Source organism: Ixodes scapularis, unplaced genomic scaffold, assembly GCF_016920785.2.
Source record: "Ixodes scapularis isolate PalLabHiFi unplaced genomic scaffold, ASM1692078v2 PGA_scaffold0__279_contigs__length_252992795, whole genome shotgun sequence".
NCBI lineage: Eukaryota > Metazoa > Arthropoda > Arachnida > Ixodida > Ixodidae > Ixodes > Ixodes scapularis.
In genome coordinates, this window is record NW_024609835.1 from 64578672 (window position 1) to 64603994 (window position 25323).

At 40.9% G+C, this 25323-nt stretch overlaps 1 protein-coding gene across 1 annotated transcript in view; it reads left to right on the forward strand.

The window, feature by feature from the left end:
* The first annotated feature begins 466 nt into the window (after positions 1–466).
* The window catches only part of LOC115323065, a 62326-nt gene continuing 37469 nt past the window's right edge, over positions 467–25323 (forward strand). Inside the window, exons 1-6 of the mRNA XM_040211151.1 lie at positions 467–471; positions 2925–3034; positions 5973–6194; positions 15881–16174; positions 21269–21426; positions 22881–23033. Of these exons, the coding sequence (XP_040067085.1) occupies positions 467–471; positions 2925–3034; positions 5973–6194; positions 15881–16174; positions 21269–21426; positions 22881–23033 (942 nt within the window). The remainder of the gene's footprint in view (positions 472–2924; positions 3035–5972; positions 6195–15880; positions 16175–21268; positions 21427–22880; positions 23034–25323) is intronic.

The following is a 25323-nucleotide window of genomic DNA, read 5'->3' on the forward strand; positions in this document are numbered from 1 at the left end:
GGAAAAAAGATGGCACGCCAATGTGCCCGACTCCTTTCACCTTCAATTGTTTTATTTTAACGTCTTCTCGTACCGTCTCCGACCTAACCTAACTTCGTAGATGTTTGAATAAAATATATGTAGTGCACTGCTTTTCAAATATCAAATGGCAGGCGCGTTTTGCAAGCGGCGCATGATCTGCGAGCGTTGTCGGGCTTTACGGGCGAGTTTTATTTTCGCCGACGTTCGAATAAATTATATGTAGTGCGCCTTTTTTTTTCTTTTTTTTTTTTTCAAGTAACAAATGACAAAAGTGTTTTGTAAGCCGCGTATTATTTGCGAGAGTTGACGAGCTTGGAAAGCGAATTTGTACAACCCACGCCATGCGCTGAAACCAATGTCGATTACACGACGATATTTTTTTTTGCGGTATTGAACAACATGCAAAAAGCAAGAAACATATTAATATCTAAAAACGCGAAAATAAATGAGGTAAGCAAGATACCATAAGGTACATATTGTAGTCCCTTCTTTGTGGGGACGTCTCTTCTTGGCGCTTTTCAGTCTTGTTCGGAGGTGCGGAGGTGTAGTCTGTGTGCGGCTCACTGATGCGTCTCTCTTGTGATTTTCGAAAATAACTTTAGACGTCAAGCCCTCAATGATGATCCACAGTAACCTTGTCAGATAGAAAATAAAATACCAAGAAAACAATAAAAATATGGTCTGATCAAACATTAATAAAAGTGCAATGCACCCTATTACAAGAACAAACAATACTTTGACAATTAATTATGCAATTTTGAGACTTTCCTGGACTTAAATGTTGGTTTACTTTGCTGCTACTCAATCCGGAAGAAAAATTAAAATTTGCTATTTCAACAAACGCATAACTAAATTTAAATTAGCATGAAACAAACATTATTTGCTAATACAAATAAAGCAAGACTTCACTACGGCTACCAGCTGCAGTTAAAAAAATAATAAAAAAAGCCCATTTCGGTTTTGGGCAACAGCTATTGACTTTTGTAGTTAACGACTCGCCCCCTTCCTTAAAGGATTGCCATAATCAAGCGATCTCCTGTTGCCTGTGTCCACATCATGGTGATATTTATATATGTTCCCTTTGAATCAGGTGGACTGAACTCGAGTTCGCATCTAACGAATAAAAATAGCATATGTTTTGCTTTTCTTTACGACTTCGCCACGAATCTTTTCACTTCCTCTTAGTTCTTTCGGCTGCTTCCCTGCTCTGCCCAAAGGGTTTCGTTGTCGGCGCCGCGGGTTTTACGTCCGCGTTTTGACTGCCACCGCTGGCCCTTGTGCATACCATCTGAAGTCGGGTTCTTCAGCCAGAATTAATGGCGCCCTCTTTTCCCCCCTGTTGAGCGGCGCAATTCTGTTCCACCATAAACCCACTACGTTGATCATTTTAGTCTAAACGATGGTATATACACTTTGAACACGCACCAGGTTGACCCTCCGTTACCGACCTTCTCTTGTCTAACCAAGATGGCGAGCCACTGAAGTGAGCGTTGACGAGCCTCAACAATTAAGGCCTATGCTGAGAAGGCCACAGTAGCACCTAAAGTGCAAATAACCGGTCCTGCTCTGGCAATGATGAAATAAAAAAATAGAAAAATGGAACAAGAGAAAACAAAACTGAAGGTCGGTTAGAGCGGCGCTTTGCACAGCAGCCTGAAAGCGTCTATATCCGCATGCAGCTGCCCTACAAAAGGAAACCCGTATGGCGATCAGACATTTCTAGAATAGGTTGTATACAGACATGGCGCTTAAAAAACATTAGAATGAAAAAAAAAGTTTTTTTTTTTTTTTTTGGGGGGGGGACATAAATGGGAGACGCATATTTTTGATAATCTTTCCACGAATCAAAATCAAAATAGCGCAATATTTACGCCGGTAGTCGACATTTAGGCAGAGGTCATGGCACGCTTTAAGCCCAGCCCACAGATCAGTGACCCCGCTCATTACTACTGGACTGGCTTGGCTGCTCTTTTGAACACTAACAAGCCTTTTGACCTTGTAAGCGTGACGTCACCGCTCCGAACAAACCGTTGCTAGGTGCGTTGTTATGGACGAATACATGGGACTAGACTCATTCCTCCCTTTTCTTCTGGCACACGTTTGCCGATTAAAGCTTTATATTGAGTTTACGTTCGTCGAGCCTTTTCAATCGCGACTTTTCTGGTGGAGGTGCGGGGTAAAGGAGAAGGCGTTCCTTCTCGGTCATCCACGCGGAAATATACGGGCTGCCTGAAGTCACCGGGCTCGATCTAAATTGGACCGTAAAAATCGACGCCTGCACGAAGCAATCAATTTTTCGTCAAAAGTGTATTTCACAAGTCCGTTTTTTCTTTTAAAATTACAAAACGTAGCTCCCTTTCTCTAAAAAATAGGGCCGAAAAAGTAGCCAGGTCGAACGGCGGCAACGCAGATGACTGAGTAGAGCTGCAAGGCGCGTTTGGCGCACGCATTGATAGATGGCGCTACCTCCTTTTCGAGACTGCTCGTGACGACCGTGATTTACTAAAATGAAGATAATCTTTTTGTATTGTATCTTTAATTTAAAAATAAATACGGACAATAAAAGCAAAACTTGAACTTAAAAAAAAAGTCCGAGGACATTTAAGTACTTTTATGAGTTGTGAATGCGAAAGCATGAATGTCCTTCTTCCGCTCCAAACGTTTCGCCGGCCGATGGCCGGGCGCGCGGTCTCGTGAACTGGCCGCGCCGTGCTGAGCTCACGTTGGTTGCGTCTCCACCACCTCGGACTATGGCATATTTAAATAAATTAGCTATATATGTACGTTTCATCTTCTTGTGCCCTGGGGGCTTGTTTCACATTTACAATGCCAAAATGCTACCACTCTAGCTATGTTTTCTGTGCTGTAATCCTGCATTAATAAAATGTCCCTTGTATTTCCAGATGCTTCACTTGCCTCCTATTGGTGATACCCTTGCATACAAACGCTGTGATTGATAATTTTGAAGGGAAGTGTGCAACACTACTTCCACCGTGGCTCCGGGCAAGATACAGTTGTAACGTATAATCTTGGATATACTTGCTAATTTGAGATTTCGTAGATATTTTTATAACATATTTTATATGGAAAGGTACCACAAAATTGTGTTTCTTCCCTTTGGCTAATTAATTATAAAAAGACACTTCACGCACGTGAGACATAGAACAAGAATCCGTTTTTGTTTACCATGACGTGTTGCTTGCGAAAATCGGAACACGAAGAGGCGCAAACCTCAAGTTCTTTTCGCGTGCTGCTTTTAATAATGTTCTTGTGCAGATGAATTTCTCTCGGTTTGGGACTAAGATCGCACTCACATCATGGCAGAGGTTTTGCGACAGTTTGAATCTGCCGTAGAGTCGATGACGTCAGTGCGATACCTTCCTTGCTAATCCCCATCTTTAAGCCGGTGAACTAAAAAGGCCATTCTTGTTTTAATTATTTTATTCGCTCTAGTTAGCTATTAAGACACACACTAGAACACACGGAACTATAAATCGGAAGCGCAGATAAAAATAAAAACAACAAAGTGACACCACCATGCGCTTGTTTTGTGTGTGTGTGTGTTTGTGTTTGTCTTATGCGTGCTTTTTGCGTATATTTTATGCACCAAACGCCCTACTCTAAATCTTGCTTCACCTCAAACTGTTGTTTGAATGGCGTCAATAGCACATTTATAGACTCAGATGTGATTTTAATTCGAACAATTTTATTTAAAAAAAAACTGCGAAAGGTAGTACACTAATGCGGTCTGTGCAAGCGAGATATACTGACAGGAAGGATAATAGAAGGTCTCATTATCTCTCTAAGTAAAATGATTTGCTAAAATTTGCTCTTTACGGTTTTAATTAGGGGAACTAAACGTATAGTAGTAAATAAAAACCTGCTGAGCATCGTCGAAAATGACTAAATTATTTTATTTTAGAAAGACCTATTAAACCGTATTGGGGGAGGGGGGGTGCGCGATAGGTACCACTCGTGGAAAAGACGCAAGGCTGACTGTGCTAAAACGCGAATCATAATCTTATCCTCGGTTTCGAAACACTACAGTTGCGCTCTTGCACGAGTGGCAACTTCAAAGCTTCCCCGAGCTTCCCACCTGCTTTAAGTCTTTGGAAAATTGAATAATTCAGTGTTTTTCGATGACCCCGAGGACGTTTCTAATTGCAACCATATGTTAAATTTTTTTATAAGTAAAACGTTAATTATAAAATTTTAGTTAATACATAGTGTAAATATTTTGACAATTACCTCCTATGCTGTGTCCCCCAGGGGACCTAAACTCGTGAAACGCGAAGTTGGGGCCGAAGTTCAGGGAGCGCACCGATTGGACAATCACGACGATGACTTGGCGCTTTTGTCGCCAACATCCAATCGGCGCGTTCCGCGAACTTTCGGCCCGAACTTTGTGTTTCACGAGTTTAGGGCCCCAAGTCGTGTAACTCAGCAGCACAAATTAGATTAGTGTACCTTTCACAGCTTTCTTTGTAATATATATGTTCCCAATAAAATCAAGCACCCCTTATATCAAGTCGCTTGTGTTACATTGTAAGCAAGAACAAACACTTCGTATTTATGAACTCTACAACATACCTTGGTTACCGAGCGAACATGAACCGCATCAAATCAATCGATGCAATATGTGTCGTATGATGCGCCTGCAGACTAATTTGCCTATTTTATTTTTGTTATTTTTTTAAGAAGTTAGCCTTTTTTAGACGGAATAAACGAAAAGTGTTTAGATCTTAAACATGACAAGATTTTAGAAACTTCTAGTTTGTATCAAGGTGCAATATTTGTAATTAATATAAAATTGCTCCCCACTATTACGAATGTTCACATTATCTTTAACATGATGCATACGTATTAATGTAATCGACTAAGCGTAAAAATGAAAGTAAAAATAAACGTAAAATTAAAAAGAGACAGCCTTATTCACTTAAGAATCAGCATTATTAGCTATAATTTGTGTGTGTGTGTGTGTTTTATTACGGAGACGAATATAATACATGTACATTGATATATTTCAAAAATGTCGGGAAGATTATGGGTGATACGTATGTGTACAAAATACTCTAATTAACATAGTTACACTTTATAATTTCAGATAATTAAACACTCGAAAACAAATGTACGACCTGTTGCATAACATTCCCTTTTAATACCACACAATTGCGTCGCCCTTTCGGAGTATCTTCTCGTGAGACGTTTACGCATTGAGATGAAGCAAAAATAACGGAAAAAGAGTAGCTAATGCGAAAGTTTTCTTTTTCTTTGCTCTAAAATATAATTTATATAGGCATAACGAATGGAGATATCTGATATTGAAGTGGTCTATTTTAAGAATTCCGCAGAAAAATATATGTCGAATAAATGGCAAATAAGTCATTTTTCCACTCGTTCGGTAGCGGGAGAATATCCTTAGCAGTTCCGATTAGACAAAACCAGGATGTCTTATTGGAACATAATCAGTGTGCTCGGTTTTTAGCTCTTTCTTGTAATAAAGATCAATATAAAAAAAAAATCATCGCTTCTTTTACCACTGACACTGAAGCTTACAGACGTCTTGAAATCTAAGCCATATTTCTTATACGAACGCTTAGAATAAGTCTACTTACAGGCAAATAGAGCATAAAGTATCCGACGAAAAAAAAGAAACGCACTACGACGGCTTAATTTGTACCCACCTCGTGACAAATTTTCACTGCTGCGATGCTCGCGAAACCTGCAGAAGTTAAGTTTTAGCTAGGTAACTCTTTGTTACCTAGAGCTGGTTTTAAAGAGATGCAGCCTCGTGGTATGCTCCCGTTTATATAGCAACTCTCTCAAAATATAATGTAGTATGAATAGTGAAAAGCAGTAGCCGCCGACACGTTCCACATTGCCAAAATATTTGCTGAATTTCTTAATGGTAGTTTGACAATGGTCTACTTCAGACGACACACTTTTTTCAGGGTGGCCCTTGCCCTCCCCATCTGGACCTTCTGTTGGGAAGAGCTACATTCTCAAATACGAGTACCAAGAATTCTTCGCAAGTCAGCCAGCCTGGTTGGAAGAATATTTTGATCACAAAAAAGAACGAGCAAAAATTAAGGCGGTGTCACTTGGCGTTGAGTTTGTCGACATTTATGATTTCGCCGAACAGACAGTCACATCATACAAAGCTAGAAAACCCTGTAAGTACGAAGTTTCCACGGCTTGTGGAGGTTTACATCACACACTCTGTGATTTATTTTTGAGCCCACAACAAGCGTAGGTTTGATTGTATTTAATGGGTTTGAGTGTTTTAGCCAAGCATTTATGGTGTCAGTCATCTCGAGCCACGATGAACTAGCATTGCACGCGAAACGGACCTGGTCATTATTTCTTCGGGGCATTGACAATAATAATAATAATAATAATAATGTAAAAAATATCGTATATACAATGATGAAGTTGGTACGCGTGCGCCATTTCGTTGTTAGAACTCATGGACCGGGGAAACTAAGATATCGAACCGCTCTGGAGACAAGTCTTCATCTCTAAGATTCTGAACGTTCGCACCTTGCGGTCTCATTCTCGGCTATTCTCAGCAAAATTATGAAAATATTTATGTCAGTCGAAAAATTTCAGACGTTGTTATATTCCCTGAAAGATTTACAGCAACAACTTTCAGAACAAAATCTTCTGCGTACAATTAATACCAAATATTAAAGCTAATATAACTCGTCATTTCAGTTTCTAGCCCAAAAAAGTAGAAAAAAAACTCATGAAGTGTAATTATAACCCTGAAGTAAATATTGTAACAGGCGAACACAAAAAAAAAACGATCACACACACGAGGTTCAAGTATCTGACATAAACTTCTCTAGAATATGATTATTTTACGACATGTGTGTATCAACCAAGCTATCAGCTTAAATTTGACGACACACTCTATCGGTAGTGCATTCTCGGTCGCTGGTTTTTCTGACAGATATAGGCTGGTATGGGACCAAATATTTCCTATTCATAACGTTTTTGTCATTATCCATATCTGTCTGACTATTCAGCAATTCCTTGCTGTAATTTTTAAGTGGTTTCTGTAAGTTGTCATGTCAATTTAATTTTGTACACATTCTAATAGAGACTATACTCTCATAGCGTATAGTTTCTATGAGAATGTGTACGAATTGAAATGGGCATGACGACTTCCAGAAACCACTGTCTAAAAAACTTTTAACAAGTAATTGATAAAAAGTTAGACACGGACAAGCATCGTTTCACTAACGCCTGCGAATATATTTTTAAAAGAACACTATAAAAAGAATGATTCCTTCGTGATGCTGTTACCGACAGCGGTGTACGTTAAAGTTCAAATGAAAAGTGATAATTAGCAATCTAATTACCTAAAATCCACTAAATAACTGTTTAGGCGTTTGTCTTATGTTGCTCATTTAGAATTAAAAATTGTTGTTCATTGTTCAAATATGGTAAGGGTGTATTCCAATAAAGACAGTCATAGGGGTGTCATGGCTATATTCCTTGTTTTCAAAAAAATTTTTATGCGAAGTAGTAAAACATGTCCAAACAATGGAATGAACCTTACTTTTCAAGATATTTTGGATTCGTAAGAAAAATCGCTTCTGTAATGAGGTGGAAACAGTGACTTTCCCAATTTCATGTTGATGCAATTTTGAGGGCCCCAGGAGTAACAAATACAACGTTCTACACCGTCGATATATTTATGTGTAACGCATTCCAACTGGTTTACCAGAACTAGTACATTTTGAAGGTTAAAATAATAATACAAACGTGGTCTTTCCAACAACTATTTCCTATTGAGGCATTTTCGGCAAATTTTTAAGACATTTTAGATTAAAGTTTTTAAGCTGAAACATTTCGCGGAGAATATTTTGAGCTTTGTTTTCTTTTAACCAAAGAACTAGTTAGAATTCTACAAATGTAAGGCAAAATTGTTGTGTGTGTGTTTATACAGCCGGAAGTTAGTCTGCCTCAGTGGGCGTCTGGTGTTTCAGCTGGAGGTGAGCAATTTAGCCAGTGCTGTACAACCGCTAACCTGGGGTCTTTAACGTGCACCATGCAGTAGCAATACACGACTGCACGCCGGTGTACGATGCTCATCCAGATCGAAACGGGCAGGGCGGGCATTAATCCCAGGATCCCTGGGTTCTGCAGCGCGAGCTTTCGTTTCACGTGCTCCGAGCTGGTGTGCGCTAGACCACTCGACCACCGATCCCCCCTAGAATTGTAAGGATTTCTTAAAGAGCGCCCGGAATTTCTTTAAAAATCTAAAAAAAACTAAAAATTATGCAAAGTTTAAACGGCATTTACAAAAAAATAGTATCGTGGATTTTGGCAAACATCATCTGAAGTTTTACACTTCATCTTGACAACTGGTAGTTCAAAATCTGCTAAGATATATTGTATTTTTTTATTTAAACTAAAGAAATTAACGTCCACTTTGGCCGTACTTGGTCACATTAACGTCCAGGCGGCACCACCAAGAACTATAGAAAAAGAAACCTGTGAGCTTTTTTTATTACTGATGTGGCTGACTGATATTTCATATGAAAACTAAACTTTGCGGCACGTTCGTTCCTTAGGGTACCGCCATTGGTTGATCGTATATTCATTGCTCTACCTTCCAGTCGATAACTTCAATTTGGTTATATCTTCTAACGAAATAGTTTGATTCACTTCTTTCGACAATGCGATTCTACGTTTTTCCTTAAGATGGACTTCTGCGGATGTTGCAAGCCATCTCCACTAATTCAATGTATTACGTGGCAACTCGTCACTGCGCCCGTCTCAAAGGACCCGTGACACTCACATGGCATTGAATATACCTTTTTCTGAATTACCAAAGCACCAAGGAGCATGCTGCGAGCGTATTTACACGCGCCGGACGTGCTGGCGTCTGCAGTAGTAACTGTTCTAAAGTAAAAGCCTAGAACAAGTTTCATCTTCCACACGCGTTACGCCTTTGATTATTTACTTTGAATTTTTTTATACGGCGAATACAAGCGCGTGTGGAGCGTAGACTTACGTTCTCAGTATTCTTTTTGATGCTTCGGTAATTTATCAACAGGTCTATTGACCTCGATAGCTTGTAGCGTCCTCTGCAGTCAATCGTAATGTAAAACTGAACATATGAACAGGCCAAGTTATGGAAGCTACTGCCCCAAACGACAGAGGACGTGGCGAGGGTAGAAGGAGAGCACTGCGAGCTGTGTCTAACAAAAAATGGCGATGAATGCAATGATAGGTAGCGTCACTGCACCGACGTTGCACCGCGAAGTCAGGTGTTTATAACGCAGCTACACATCGAGGGATGTTTACACCGTGCAGCGAAAGGCGCCGTGCAAATTAGAAACAGGTGCTCTCTAAAGTGCCTTTATCTACTTCCTTGATTATGTTGCGCAGAATGCTATTCATGCATATGAAGGCCCATGGAACGCAGAATGCATAACAAAGATATAAAAAAGGCTTTGTTTTCTTACTGTCTAAAATTTTTGTTTTTCGGTATTCATCAGGTTTTTGCGAGCCATTATTAACAATCGTACTTTTTTATATAAGTACTTGGTGTGTATATCAATTTATAGATGCGGGTAAAGCAAATATCCTAAAAAAGATGTCGACCATACGAAATACCTCAATGAATACAGGTCTGAAATGTTTGCAGACAGTTGCTCAAAGGGCCATGCTCGAGCCTTTATAAAATGCACAAAACGTAATGAACAGCTAATTTTATTTAGCAGGACTTACCTGCACGCAGACATTGTTTCTCAAAATTATTGGACTTCTCGCACTCGCGAGTTTCAGGATAGAGTATAGCACAATCTTTGCGTACGGAAAGAAATAGCGTTGCCGTCGTGCTGCGGTCCAAAAGGCGGTTTATGCTTGCGCATGCGGATTGGCGACGAGTCTAGGTCTTGTGCACTAAAATCCTTTTGTTACGTTACTCTAAATTCCCCTAATGTTATCACAATTAAGTTATTTAGTAGCAAACATGAACACACGGCAGTGCTCGTAAGTGCGAGTGTCCCCCTCTTCGTGACATAGGCCTTTTTGTGGCTGGAGATTTTGTTTTTTTCTAGGCAAAATTATATTGTGATTAGTCTACAATAAGTAATGTGATTAGAGATAAAATATTAAGTAATATAATTATGTCGACAAATCACCCTTTGCTAAAACTTTTCTGAACTCACCCAACACCGAACTACATAACTAGCCCTTCGTTCCGCCGCTGCAACGCTCGCCATCGGCAAGGACAGAAACTTCCGTTACTCCACCCATTCGTAGTAATGCGTATAGAGAAATAATCGAACTATATTTTTTTTTCAGAAAACTGTCTGCATTAATTATATTAAGGTATTTCCCCGGAAAGGTAGCACAAGGAACTTATATTTAGCCTGGTACAATACCGCATTGGCGGCACCGGGGGAATCCAGCACACACTACATTATTTTTATATACGCCTATATAATTTCGTCCTCTCCCCCCAAAAAAAGGGTCCTAGCTACGCCGCTGCAACAGCCTTAGGACCAAATGCACGGCACAGTTCAGTTAACGTATGCAATAACGACCACATAACCAATAAAAAGAAGTTCCCAGGTCTTCGGGCACGTAGCCAGGGGGGAGGCCCATCGGGCCCAGGCCCCCCCGAAATCTTCCATTTTGCTGGGACCTCCTCTTTTCCCTTCCCCTCATACAGCATTTTGTCATGGGCGGGCCCCCCCGAAACAAAATCCTGGCTACCGTGCCTGGGTCTTCCTATATTATTTCATGATGCTTGGAGGTTAACATGACCAAGTACGGCTGTGGCATGCTGTGCTCGAGCACCACGCATCGTTCAGACAGAAACACTCCATGGGTAATCGACTAAAACACAAACCTGGCAAAACGTTTTTTTCTCTTTAAATTAAAATAATCTAGACATGCTTCCGAACATTTCAACTAGCATTTGTCAAGGGTCCATCAGATGAAGTTTGAAAAAATCGCAGGTTGATTTTTTTTTTTATTATCCGTCCAAACTTTGCACAAATTTGACCTTTAAATTTTTATACGAATTCTGGGCGTAATGTAAAAAAAAAAAAAGAACAGGTAAAACCGTAGGACGCTAAAGCTTTTGTTAGAAGTTAACACAATTTGAAATACGTTATAAACAAAGTTTTAGCTCAAAAACTGAGCTGAAGTGCCCATAACGTCCGCCGAAGTCTGCCTTAAATATGAACGAGTTGTTCGAGAGTCCAAGTTCGTCGTTATTTATATATAATTCCTAATGCTTCCTACTTCACAAGTTTTTGTAAACTAGTTTGCATGTGTTACATAGAATAATAACGGTGCAGAACGTTGTTTTTTGTGGGTTGTTTTTTTTATTCATGAGGCCCTCAAAGTTGCGTCAACGCACAATTGGGAAAGTCGCTGTTTGCGCCTCGTCTCAGATGCGATTTTTCCCACAAAAGCAAGAACTATCTTGCAAAAGTAAAATTTTATTCCATTGTGTGGACACCTTTTTCTACCTCATATAAAAGTTTTATTGAAAACACAAGATAGGCATGAAGCCCCTAGGACTGAACTTCTCTGAACACACCCTATAGCTGTTAGAAGTCAGAGAAGTAAATTTTTTCAGGTTCTTTTTAATGGTGATGCTGGGCATACAGGAATTCGTCATTCTGAAACACTAAAAAAACAAATATGGCAAATTTCTAGGCAACTGTATTGCATAAGTGAAACGTTCTACCCTCACAAACGTTTAGCGATGCTCTATGTTTCACATATTAGGGGCTAATAAACCTGGTAACCATCCAGATCCTTCAACACTTTCGAGATCCTCTCCCTTAGCGCGCACAAGTGGTCGAGCTCCCTCCTTGCCTACCTCATTTCTCTCTGTCTACCCCTCTGCTCATGTGGCGTCCCCCTTTAACAAATCTGAGTCCACTCTAAGAAAAAAAGGGTGTAGTCGGGTGTATCAGACGCTCATGCACCCTTTTCCTGAAAGACGCACCCTCCGTTGCCCAGCCAGTGTGCTTGTACACCGACCATGAGCATCCCCCTCTCCCCTAAAAACCTCTAGGTGTACCAGTGCACCGCCACGCTAGCCACGCGGCCCGGTCAGCTTGTGCTTGGATTCCCCCATGGGGGTCACTTTTTGGGTTGGGCAGTTTCTTAGGAAGTATGGAGCTATCCTGTTCCCTCGGTATTGACAGTAGAGTGGACGCTATGCTTGTTTTAGGCCAATCGGGTCTCCGGATAGGATCACGTGACTACAGTCTCCAAGCTAGAGATAAGGCAGAGCACGGCACCTGCCTGAAGGCCAAGGCCACGGATAGCATCCACTGCACTATTAACTTTGGGTCAAACTTTCAAGAGGATATAGGCGACAAATCCTTTCATTGTTGGGTTGCCCCTGAAGATAAGCCTTTGCGAGGGCGCTCCCTTTTGGCCTTGAAGGAGCTGCAATTTTCATACTCATTTCTATTTCTTTCTCTCCCTAAGCTGAACGCATGGAAGAAGGCGCGCAGTTGCCGGACCAATGAACCGGAGGCTTTTTTTATGCCTCAACTCCTCTGTCTGGAGCGCGGATAACGGCAGGAGCGTGATCATGTGGTAAAGGTTTCACGGATGACGCGGTAGCTTTTTTCGATCTCGGAATGTCTGCTTCCCGGCCTAGTTGCTTGTGTGCTGTGCTGCAACTAGCGGGGCTGCCGTAGATTTCGCCCGCGACAACGTATTCGAGTGTACCAAGTTTTCCAGTGTTTGAAAAGTCCTACGCGTATATCGGCAACAGGGGATTTCTTCAAAAAAGCCCAAGGAAGTCATGTGATGTGTTTAGTGTTCGGTTCGGCAAATTACTGCTTCGGCCACATCGTGTTGAATCTTCGCGGACCCCTTTCTTTTCGTTTTTGTTTGTGTGGTTCTGCAGTGACCGTGTCGACATATACAGGGTGTCACAAAAGAAAATTTACACGGTATTTTTTACCGCAAAAATGAACTAGGCATCGCCGAACGCTCATTCTCCGCCCAAAGGCAGAGCTAGAAGTCACAACCAGATGCCAAAGTTTCAGCCCGATCCGATACCTTTATCAAAAAATATAAGTGATTTTCTGAAAATTTCAATGGGAAAATGGCGGCCGACGGAGTTTTCAAACACATGGGGCTCTATGGCACCAGAAACCGAAAACAGCCAAAAACAGGCTCCATTTTCCCATTGAACTTTTCAGAAAATCACTTATAACTTTTGATTGAGTTATCGTATCGGGCTGAAACTTTGGCATCTGGTTGTGACCTCTAGCTCTACCTTTGGGCGGAGAATGAGCGTTCTGCGACACCTAGTTTATTTTTGCTGTAAAAAAGACCGTGTAAATTTTCTTTTGTGACACCCTGTATATCGGATTACATATTTTAAGTCCGGTATTTTCATCGTAAGTGCACTGCAACCTTCTCCTTTGCAACAACTGACCGTTCCGTTTCGGATTACCTCTAGAATTAGGCAGTGTCTATATTCTAGCAGCCGGAAGAATAATTTCCCCGAAATTCTATCGGCAGTCGCCTGCCATTAACTATCTACAATCATGTGACAACTGCAGGTGGAATACTGACTTTCTTATTCTCCTGGCGTTTTGTGAAAACACGTTTTTGTCGATACACACTTTGTAGACACGTTTCATCGACACTAACGTTCCATAGTCACACGTTACGCAAACTGCACGCTGTAGGGGCATTTTGTCGCGCGTGTATCTCTGAGGCGCGTGCTCACCGACCCAGCCCCCCCCCGTTCGCGCCGCTTCGTGGCGGCAGTCTGCGGCGGCTCATTACAAAAATGTTAACCCACCTGTCCCACCCTTACAAGTCACTTCGCGGATACATTCTGGGGCGGCTCATTGCAAGAAGAAAAAAAGAAAAGAGAAGCTAATATAGGAAAGCTAATCTGAGCTGTCGATGAAACGTCGTTCGATGAATTAATGGCGACTGCCGGTGGATATTTGTGGAAATAATTCTACCGGCTGCTGGCAGAATGGACACTACCTCAGACTCGACCCCGGTTCTTGTTTGCTTAATAATCTTTTCAGTTGTGTAACAGCTTCTTTGTACGTCTTCAGATATTACGGATTGCTTGCAAGTTTGTACTTGTTAACGAAATAGGCTGTCTAATAAACTTCTATGAGATTTGAAAACAATACCGTGTGTCCGTTTACCTGCCTTTTTGCAATCACCGGGGCGCATACATTTTTTTACTGTTTTCCTTGATGTCTTAAATAGGTTTATGAAATTATGAAACGGGCGCATAAAGTGGTGTGACCATGCACCTTTGAATCGGGTGCATCTGTGTTCTCTTCGAATTCAGTGAGTGTAGAAAGAGGTGTAACAGTACACTATTGAACGGGGCGCTCCTGTGTTCCCTTTGAGAGCAGTAGGTGTAGAATGGGGAGTAATGGTACACTATTAAGCGGGGTGCATCTGTGTTCCCTTTGAGTGAGACGGGTGTATGAAGAGGTGCAATGGTACACCATCGAATGGGGTGCATCTGTGTTCCCTTTCATTTCATTGGGTGTAGAAAGAGGTTTAGCCGTACACCATTGAATGGGGTGCACCTGTGTTCCCTTCGAGTGAGATTTCTGTAGAAAAAGGTGTACATGTGCACCACACCAACGGTGTACACGTACTCCCATATTTGGGGTGCACATGTATTCCCCCAAAGGGTGTAGTATATGTGACAAGCACTTACACCCCCCATGGGTGTACCCCATGACACCTTTTTTTTTAAAGTGTGGAGCTTCGAGGGGCACGCTTATCATGTTTCATTTATCAGGCTTCACGAAATGCTGAGTACCTAACCATAAAACGTTTCACGTTAAAAAACGAAACAAAAGCAAAGATGCACGTCTTGGAGGCAGCAGGATATGGTGCGCTTGTTCTAGGGCAACGTGGCCATGAGATAACGCGACGCAGTCAGATCGGCTAGCGATGACTGACTACCCGCATGCGCTGTAAAAGTGGACATCGCTTCCAGTTTCGGAATTTCGGTCTCCTTGGCTTAATTTGATTGAGCATTAGGTGAACCAAAATTTAGTTGCTATTTTTGTTTTTAACCGTCATAAGCCCGATTCACATGGTGCGATTTTGCTCATAATTTTGCAATCGCGACTTTGAGAACAACAGCTTCAGCCACGCATTTCTTTTTTTTTTTAAGCACGAGCGACGTTGGAAATTCAAAATCGCAAGAAAACTTGTATCATGCAATTTGGGCTTATCTTAATGTAAGGCAATTTATCTCCGCAACAAGGTTATCATATGCATACAGGCTACAGCTTGTTGATGCAAGTTCCCACGGAATTTTCAATTTGACGAGCGAAAATGCCGCACGATAACGGCACTCGTGCTAACTGGCTGCATGGGCAATGAAATAGTGTTTATTCACTTTTGTGCCGTTGTTGTTGTTTTTCTTGTTGTTTTGTTGTTGTTGTTGTTGTGGTTGTTGTTTTTACCAATCCTTCTGCAATTTTTTTAATAAAGAAGATACTCACCTTCTAGAGTTATAAGGATAAAGCTTGACTCGACACGGTCGGCGATTAGAGATTAAAGGCAGCGGAAGTGAATCGAAGTCAGGGGTACAAACCATTAAGCATAGGCGGAACACAACATCATTTTAATCTCTACCGTTGTAAGTGTGTCCGGGCTGCCTGCAATTTTTATTGTTCAATTTCACTATAGTGAAGAGCTCAACATTTATTATTGTACATGACACCAAAAAGTGCAGTACAGTCCAAAGATATGTTCTACAAACAAAGGAGTGAATTGCTCTGGCAAATTTTGAAAGATAACCTTTAAATGTCTGAAAGTTTTCATTTGGCATATTTCATTACCTTTTTTATTGCAGCAACCAGTGGATGGGACCCACAAACCCAGGATGAGTGTGGAATATACGACATTAAAACGTTCAGATCGAAATATCTTCACATGGGGTTTCCATGTGCTCAAAAACATGCGGACACCTGCAAAATGCCCACTGCTGAGCAAGCTCTAAGATATGGTGGTTCATACAAATATTCCTTTAAGAAAAGCGTTATTGATTTATCAACTCGAAATATCAAAAGCAAACTGTATACTGCTTGCGTAGAGGATGAATTTCTGAATGGAACCTACGAATCCTATTATTACTGGGGTGGAGAGGGTAAGCGCATTTTTCTTACTTATGCCCGCTTTAATAGGGTGACATATTGATGTCGTTCAAGCATCACCATATAGTATATTTTTGTATTTGAGTACCTGGGTTTTCTAAAACGTCCGAGATCTCCATTAATATATCCAACTTTTCCCCAAACAGCGACTAGAGCTCCGAGTGATCGGTGTTTCTGCGCACGGCGCCTGCCGGCCCTGTGTCGTACTCCCCTTGGCTTGGCCTGCTTTACTTGGCCTCTCCAACCTTGTCCTTAGCGCCTACATGATATGATATGATATGATATGATATATGATACGATATTGTCACGGATAAGGCGAAGGGATAATGTATAAATAACTGGAAGAAACGTTTAATGGTGCGAACTTGTGGATAAAATAAACGAAAAACCAAAAGGGGTAAATGAAGGACAGTACAGAGCGTGCTGGGCGTCGGAGTCCGCGGAAACACAGAATCGAGCGCTGGTGAAAGATTGCGTCGTCGTAGGGAGAGTCTTAGTGTGTCGGCAAAGCCGCGCTCGGCTTCTTGTCTACTACACTCGGTATTCGGAATATTCGACCTAGAATGTTCGGGAGTGAACTAGGCCGCAACTGACTAGGCAAGATCATTCCGGCCTCCTTGTCTTTTACATTCGGGATAAGAGTAAACTCGAATCTTTTAGAAGTATAGAGAAGCGCACCTTCTCGATCATGCATGTGGCAATATTATATAATATCTATTGCACTTCGCGACGGGTAGAGACGTGCAGGATGGGCGGGCGTTGCGGAAAGGCTGGCGTCCATGCATTGGGTGTGCCAGCGACACTAACCCGCATGTCCTATCTGTATAATTCTTACAGTTCTTCGCCACCGCAAAATAAACCCGGGGTGATAGCCAGTCATTACGTTTTTTTTATGTCTTTCGCTTGGATATATTGATTAGCAACAACAAAACAAACAAAGAAAGAATAGCCCTTTAACCACTTGGCGTAGTCCGTCAGGAGATGCGAGGACTGACCGACAGGTCGGGCTGGACATATATGGGAAATGCATTTGTTTGTTGCACTATTGTCAAGCTTTCTCATAGACGCCGCTGTTTGTATAAGCAGCACTGCACCGCTGACGTAACTGCTGCAAATGTAAAGATTAACCTCGCGCCGCCACAGGCCAAAGCAGCTACGGCTCACCTCTCATTACGCCTAACTTTTTTTATTGAACTGCAAACCGCCCCATGAACATGTGGTTTCTTTGCGGTTCGGGTTCAAAATCTAATGGTCGAAACGGGTTTTGGTTTTCTTCCGGTTTGGTCAAAATATTGTTTCTGATCCAATTTTTGGTTCGGCCCGGGTTCCGATTCGGTTCAACACCCTGTCCGAAACAAACTTAGCCGTCGTGACGACGAGTGGCTCATACTGTCCGAGCATCTAATACTGTTTTCTTGTTTTTTTTTGCCGTTCGCTTTTTTTTTTTTTTAACCGTGATAACCTCATCTGCTTGTCGGTTCCGCTTTCTCAATAGAAATGGAGGTCCGCATTGCTGTTAATTAACATTTCATGGATCCCTTAGGTTGGCAAGCCAACATGGCAAGTGAGAGGGTCTGACAGGTCAGAACTGACTTGCGCATACGAGAAAAGAAAAAAGATAGGCTATCTTAATTTGCTTTCCTGTCGAGAAGTGATTTATTTCTATTTCTAGTTACGTAGGACTTAAAATAAAGTAGAATGATAAAAAGCATAAACGAGTATTCAAACCTAAACTTTATGCCATTAGGCATTAAAAAATTGTATATTTTTACACATTATTAATCATTAACATGAATTTCAAAGAGAACAAGAAACACAAAACAATGAACCCCTCGTGCTTAAAAGCGTGTGAATACGAAACAGGTGTGATGGGAAGCAATTAAGGTAATACAGGCGTGCTAGAGGAGAGGAACACAATCTGGTATTCATAACGCTTTAGGGACGTCATAAAGGCACGAGTCTGGGAACTAGATAATGTCCACATGGTGTACTACGCCATTTATGCATTTCATTTATTTTTCACTTCTCCTAAAAAGGGTAGATTAAGTAAACTAGCAAAGATAATATTAAAAAATGTTACATATTACTCTTTGAACCTATTGCCATAGTTCGTATATATTATGGATATGTGAAATCTGTGTGACTTAGTTGTTTTTGTTTGATGGATGTTATTTAGAAATCTCGCGCGAAGTCATATTTTGTGAGGAAATGAATAGAAGGCTCAGATGGCAACCAAGGACTTATCCAAAATCCCAGCGGTAGAACGAACCACGGGAGAAACGGGAGGAAGGTGGGGAAGACAGGCAGCAGAGAGTACACGTGGGCGAGGAGGATAAGTTCGTCTCAGATAAAGTCACTGGATCGTTGGAAACTAGCGACATTGCCTTCCATGTCTGCCAGCCGAACACAAATATTAACACACAGACGACCAAAACATTGCAAGGCGATTGGCTAATTGAACTCTGTTGCTCTGGCAGTCGCCATTTCGACCCCTTCGAAGCTTCGAGTGTTTCGTTCTAATTCAGACGCACCAAGATCACCCTGAAGCGTCATCGTTCTGAAGGCGTTCATCGCCAAAATAAGCGTCTTTGGCACTGTGTATGCAATCAACTTATCAATCATCACTAGTTCCACGAATCTCTTACAATTATATTCTTTATGCGTAGTTCAAAACAGGAAAATGACAATGCCTGCAATCATTGACACCGCATACGGTAACGGTACGAAGATGTACGCCTGTTTCACCTGTGGGTGGATAGCAAAATCTCGGTATACAAGAAACGTCTCTAAAAAGCAACCAGTCATCAGCGAATTTAGATCGGCTTATCAAGAATGGAAAGGTCAAGGATAAATTGCTCCTTTCCTGAGAAAAAATGGCGATACGGGGAGATCGGCGCCACTTTCTTACGATTCAGTTACTTTATCCTTCAAGAAATATTCCTAAGTGAGACTGCTCACGGCGCTTTAAGTCGGTCAACAAACAAGGCCTTGCCCATTGTGTCTTTTTCATCGCGGCTTGTCGGCGGTTACCGGGGATGTTTGTTCGCTTCAGTGGGAGATCAGCGACACAAAAATGTGTGGTGTCGCCAGACAAAAATCGGTGTCTGTCACTCTAGAAGGACGAGTCTATATTTGCTACTTGTTGTTTGTAAACTTGTTGCTCGCAAAATATATTCCTAGAATTCTCCTGAAATCACCAGATCCAATTTGGCGTACATTCTTTAGCATTGTAAGGGCATTCATAAAACGCTATAGGGTCTACATTACCCCTGGCACAAGCTGGTTTACACCCTTATGGGTGTAAAACATTTTATTGTGCAACGTAACACTGGCTTGTGACTATATGCAGTGTTCAGTGTTTTAGTCAAGTTATTGTACTATTCCACATTTTGATGCATTTACATTGCCCTGAGGACATCCTAAGTATCGCCTTGTTAAGTTTTTTTTCTCAGTTTAGTTGCTCCAGGGTACAAACATACCATAATCGATTCCATTCTTATTCTGAGGCATAGCAGCTTCTGAAGTATTGATTGAGGAGAATTCTAGCAAAAATAACAGCTACAAACAAAATCATCCGGCGTTCCAACTTTGATTGAAAACGTTAAAAACGCAAACCAAGAACGGCGAAGAAAAAGAACACACACGACACAGACAGGCGCTAACTTGCAACAGATATTTTTTTCCATTCAGTCACACCAGCGCACATGCACGCACAAAGACACCCCTCATGCCTCCATTTCAGAATAAAAACCACAAATGGCACAATTCTACACGCGTTTTCAAATCCTAAGTGATACGCGTCTCGACGAAACCGTCCAGAAAGGAAACCTCTCTGTTAATAAGGACAATAGATGGCGTGCTGACAGAGTTGTCACCCGATGCTCTGATAAAAAAGGCCTCAACCATATCTCTTTTTGTCTTGTTACTGGCTCTTATAGTAAACATTGTTAGCAGTGAAGCTCAAGATGCCCCCCGACTTATTATGGATCGCAAGTCAATGCTCACGCGCCATTTCATTAAGTCATTGCCTTTGAGCGATATCTTGTAGTCAACATTCTATCTGAAGGCTGTAAATTGTGTGACGTGCTTCTTTGAGCACTGGACACGCTTCTCTCTTGTCATCATAAAACAAACTTTTCCCAAATTGCACGGCGCAAAAAAGACGTTAACTTCGTATTTCACACCTATCTTTAGATTGTGTGACACCCTAAGCAAATAAGGAATCACTGAAGTCTAATTTCTTGACTTTGCATTGTTGAACACCATCTGTGCTGGTGTTGCGCCTCATTTTTTTAAAGGGCGCATTCACACGCACTGTAAACCAAGCAGGAGGGTAACCAACATTGTTTAAGCGCTATATTTGATGATTAAAACTGGTCGCTCCTTCGGTATGGCAACTTTATGACAAGGCAGCCTGAAGGCAGAAGCAAGTGATGCCTCTTTTTAATGACTTTGAATGAGCACTCTCAAAAGAGAAAGAAAAAAAAAAGCTTTTCCTCGAAGGTGGTTTGTACCACCAGCACACGTGACTCACAAAACACAAGCTGGAGATGAAAATGAACTGGATGCTCTTTTCCCTGGGACGCTCCAAGGTGACCTTTAGGCTGTCCGACAGGGCTGCAAACAAATTGACAATCTTCGTAACCCATTCGCCTGGTGCTTCTGATTAGCTTAGGATTTGGGATTTGGAATTGTGTTATTTGTAGTTTTTTAATCTGAAGTGGACACATGAGTGGACTCTTCGTTCGCGCATGAGCGATGGCTTGATTGACTGGGAGAAAATATAAGTTGCAGGTTAGCGCCTGTCTGTGTCATGTGTGATTTCTCGTTCGTCCTTGTTGTTTTGCGTTTTATATTTTTAAAACATCATAAACCAGCTAGCTCAAAACAAATTTTTAGATAAAAATCTCTAGCGGTAAGGAGACCTAGAAAACGCAAATAAACCCTGAAAAACTTAATGTGGTGATTTGTACCCGGCACACCTGCTGCTAGCTGGAAAACAATGCACACGCTGTCTGTGGAAAGGAAACGTAAACAGATTGTTTCAAACTGTTTTTAATATAAAAAAATTCTACCTTTGATTCCAGATATTTCTTTTCCTTTCCCAAGCGGTGGGAAGGAAATGCCCGTCTATATAGAACAGCATGGAAAATATTGGAATAACACAAAAGAACATGACTTCCGCACATCGAAGAATATTCCTTGGTACCAAAAAGATCCCGCATTCTCAGACGACATGTTTCAGGTAAAAGTTGTGTGGTAGGTGATTTCAGAAGCAATGGTAAAGAGATGCCTTTCTTTCACGAAATTGGCCTGTTCACCCCGAGTTTCTAACTTCTTTTTACAATTTATCTTATATCTAAATAACACGAAGATAATATTTTTATGGTATTGGTTATGACTTAGAAACATATTTTTGGAGTTGAAAAAAAATTCGGATTCTTTTAAATCCATAATTGCCCTAGTCTAACATATCAATAATCCACTTGGATTATTGATATGTTATTGTAGTATGTGCGTCGTATTCAAATATTCGAAGAAGCTTATCGTAAAGTGAAACATATTTTTAAAAAATTGGTCAATTTTAAGCTAGTTGCATTGAAATCAAGATATATTGACAGCGAAAGAAAGTTGCTATGGGAGATCAGTGTTTTTCTTTAGTATTGCAGTACAGATAATATGCCTGCTGAGAGTAGCATGCTAAGCTAACGTGCAGTAGGAATTACGTCAAGGTACTCCAATATAACTTTATCAGAACTGAAACCAACTTTGAATGGCATAGCACCAAGGCACGAAGATCGACTTTCTCTCATCGAGTTTCATTTTCCGCTTGAGTGGCATATCGACTTGCAGGTATTCACGATGCTCTCACACATAATAGTTACGATAGGAAAAAGACATACAAACGTAAAGATGCTGAAGTCAACGTTTCAATGCGATCAGAAACGGAACAGAGTCAAAAAGAAAGAGTGATTTTAACACCTAAATATCACCCACAAACTGATTAAGTATATTGCAAGTACTTCTCAAAACGCAAGCTTATGCTGCACGGGAAGAAACCAAGAAAGTAGCTCGTTGCTTATTTAGAATTCCGATCGATTTAAAAAAAACAAATTAAAGCGACAAATTCAATAAACTGCGGACTGTTGGTGAGAGTGTAGGGGACTTCTGATTGAAGCTATTTTAACGGAAAGTATAAAACGGATTTGGGTATGCCGTATGAATAAACCCTCTGCTATTTTTTCCTCTCATGGACTAATACTTAAAACCGAATAAGAAATAGTAGATAGATAATTAATCAAGAAATATAAATTACTATAAGAATTGCATTACGAAATTATAAATACTCAAATCTTATTCCAATGGATGCACAGAAGTATCGGCGCTAATATTTTCCCTATATTTAGTTCTTACCAACCCATTGCAGATATACCGAAAGCTTAAAGTTAAAAGTTAATTTGTGATTGTATTGCTTCGAGAAACTAGTCTTAACCTTTTGCCACTGAACTTAGTACAAAGCAGGCTATAAACCGGCTCCAGAAAATGTTTTAATATTTGGACTCCATAATAGACTTGTTAGTTAAAATCTGATGACACTTGTCTGGTGCATATCTCCAAGACTCTCAAACATTCATTAACATAATTTTTAACCTTTCTCTTCGCTATGCCTAATACGTCTTAATGCGTTATTTTTTTTAGATACCGCCTTCTATGCATTGTTACAGCTATACAAATCTCAAGAAATTTCCTGCAATGCCGGACTCGTTTAGTTTCAGTCAAGAAGAAATTGGCTTTAACTTGAAATCCACAGGATTCCTGGATGGAGGTTTCTCACCCCTATCCTTCAAACGAGTGAGTGGAAAATATTTTTATCTCATAGACTTTATAACAAGTTAAGCTAATTTTCGCTTGAACTTAAGCTGCTTAAGCCGCAGACCTCAATCTGCAATTTGTAAAAAAAATAACCACACTTATTAATGGATGTCAATCTATTTTGAGCCGCATGGACGATTTGTTTTTTGCTTTGAATTAAAACAAATATTATCTGAACAAATTATCTTATATTATTTCGACTTTTCTATCCAAACTATTTTGTGATGAGATAATTGCCATGGTCAGCACTTCAAGGTCAACTTGTGTTTCTGCATTACCAAAGGATAACATTTCATTCAAACGTACGCTTCCATTCACGTGAAGGATGCCAGACAAGTCAGTAGGGCTTCAGCTTGCACGTCAATGAGCGCGGCTATGTTTGCTTTAGAGGCAGGGAGGTATTCGTTAATTTAAAACTTTGAAGCTTCTGAAACCGCTTTGCTGAAATTCTTGAACAGAGTGCTTTAATAAAGTGACAAAGCACGAACGTTGTCGAAGCTGATAGAAAGACCTTGAAACTGAACCTACTGGAATCCTTAGAGTGATAGACGACATTTCAAGAAGATATAAACCTTCTTTAAGGCAGGTCATTATTTGGTCACTGGATTATGGTGTGTAGGAGAGAAAGTAAAAGTAAGATTGTCAAGTAGGGTGATATTAAAAGAGCATAAAATAAGGTCGTCTGAGCCCAATAAAATTATGACTCAAACACATCTAGCTAGTGCGACCATCAATAAGCGGGAAGTTAATACATGTAGAACAGGAACTATAATCCGTCTCACATTAGGTCGGACCGCAGCCAGCGCTACATTTAGGGGGAGCTAATCAAGTGGAGCCAAAATTTTATCGCTAAGACGCTTAACGTGTATGTGAATTTTTTTTTTTGGGGGGGGGAAGGGGGGGGGGGCTTTTTAGTGTACCAATCACGCACAGTGACTGCGGCGTGATCCTGCGCCTTTTATGTTCATGATTGCTTTTCCCGTTGGCGGCAAAACGCACAAAAACGACGAGGACCTTTGGCGACGCTTTCCTTTTTTTTAGGCTGCTCGATGAATTCGTTCCACTGTCTGTAGCTTTGGTTTAGGTCGAAGATCTCTTGCAAATACTAACATGGACATTATAGGCAGGGCTCCAAGTTTGCTTTTTCAAATAAGACCTACGGTGAGAGAGAGAGAATAAACGTCTCTATTACGAGAAAGCGATGCGGATTAGCTAACAAAAGCATCACAGAGATTTGTAAGTGGATAAAAATCAGAGAACGCTTGGCATAAATTTGTAAAGTGAAAATAACGTGCTATATAACAAAATGGCAGCAAACTTTGACCTCAAAGTTTTATCATGCATAAAATGCAGTATTTAGGAGCGACTGTATCACATGTTACGGTATACATTAAACGGATGTTCCGGGATTAAATACCTAATATTATTTTCACTTTTGGGGACACTGAATTGGTGTGACACATGACCAGTGAGGAAGAGGTGGAATGGAGTTAACTGTGGAGGGGGAGGGGGCATTGCGGGATTATGAGAAGAAGGTATTTGAAGAGCGAAAGGCAAGGGAGGTGATAGGAATGGGGAAACTGAATTGGTGTGTCATGTGACCAAGGAATGGAGAGCGGGGAGAGGGTAATGGAGGAAGAAATCGAGGGCTCCGCAATTAAATGGGGGAGAGATTCGAAGAGAAAGGAAGGGGGAAGGAGAGCTGGGGGATGAAAGGAGATGTAGGGAATGGGAGGTAGCTGAAAAGTGATTAGAGGTATGAATAGAGAGGGAATTGGTATGGTCACGTGACGTATATTTCCCCACTCTAGCGGAAAACTTAAGGTGTCCTTGCCATTCGGCTACATGGCATCAATTTTCCCGCCAAATTTAGTAGGGAAACAGAATTGGCGTATAGGTCACGTGACTCCATTTTTTTTTGCTAAATTTAGCGGGGTAACTAAACTAGCGGATAGGTTCGTGACGTCACATCAAGTGAAATCAAATTTCCGCAAAAGGTAACAGGGAATGTATATTAATGTATAAGCTACGTGACGTCAGGTTAGGTAGCATCAATTGATGGCACGTGACCTAAACATCAATCTAGTTTTCCCATTAAATTTAGCGGGAAATGCACAAGGGGACGAACCGACGGAAGGACTTACAAGTTATGAGACTCGGAGAACATAATGTATAGTTTATTCGTATTATAAACAAAAACCAAGAAAACGTACATACATCCAAATAGAACCAAACTGGGAACCCCTGATATTGTTTCCCTTTAAACAAA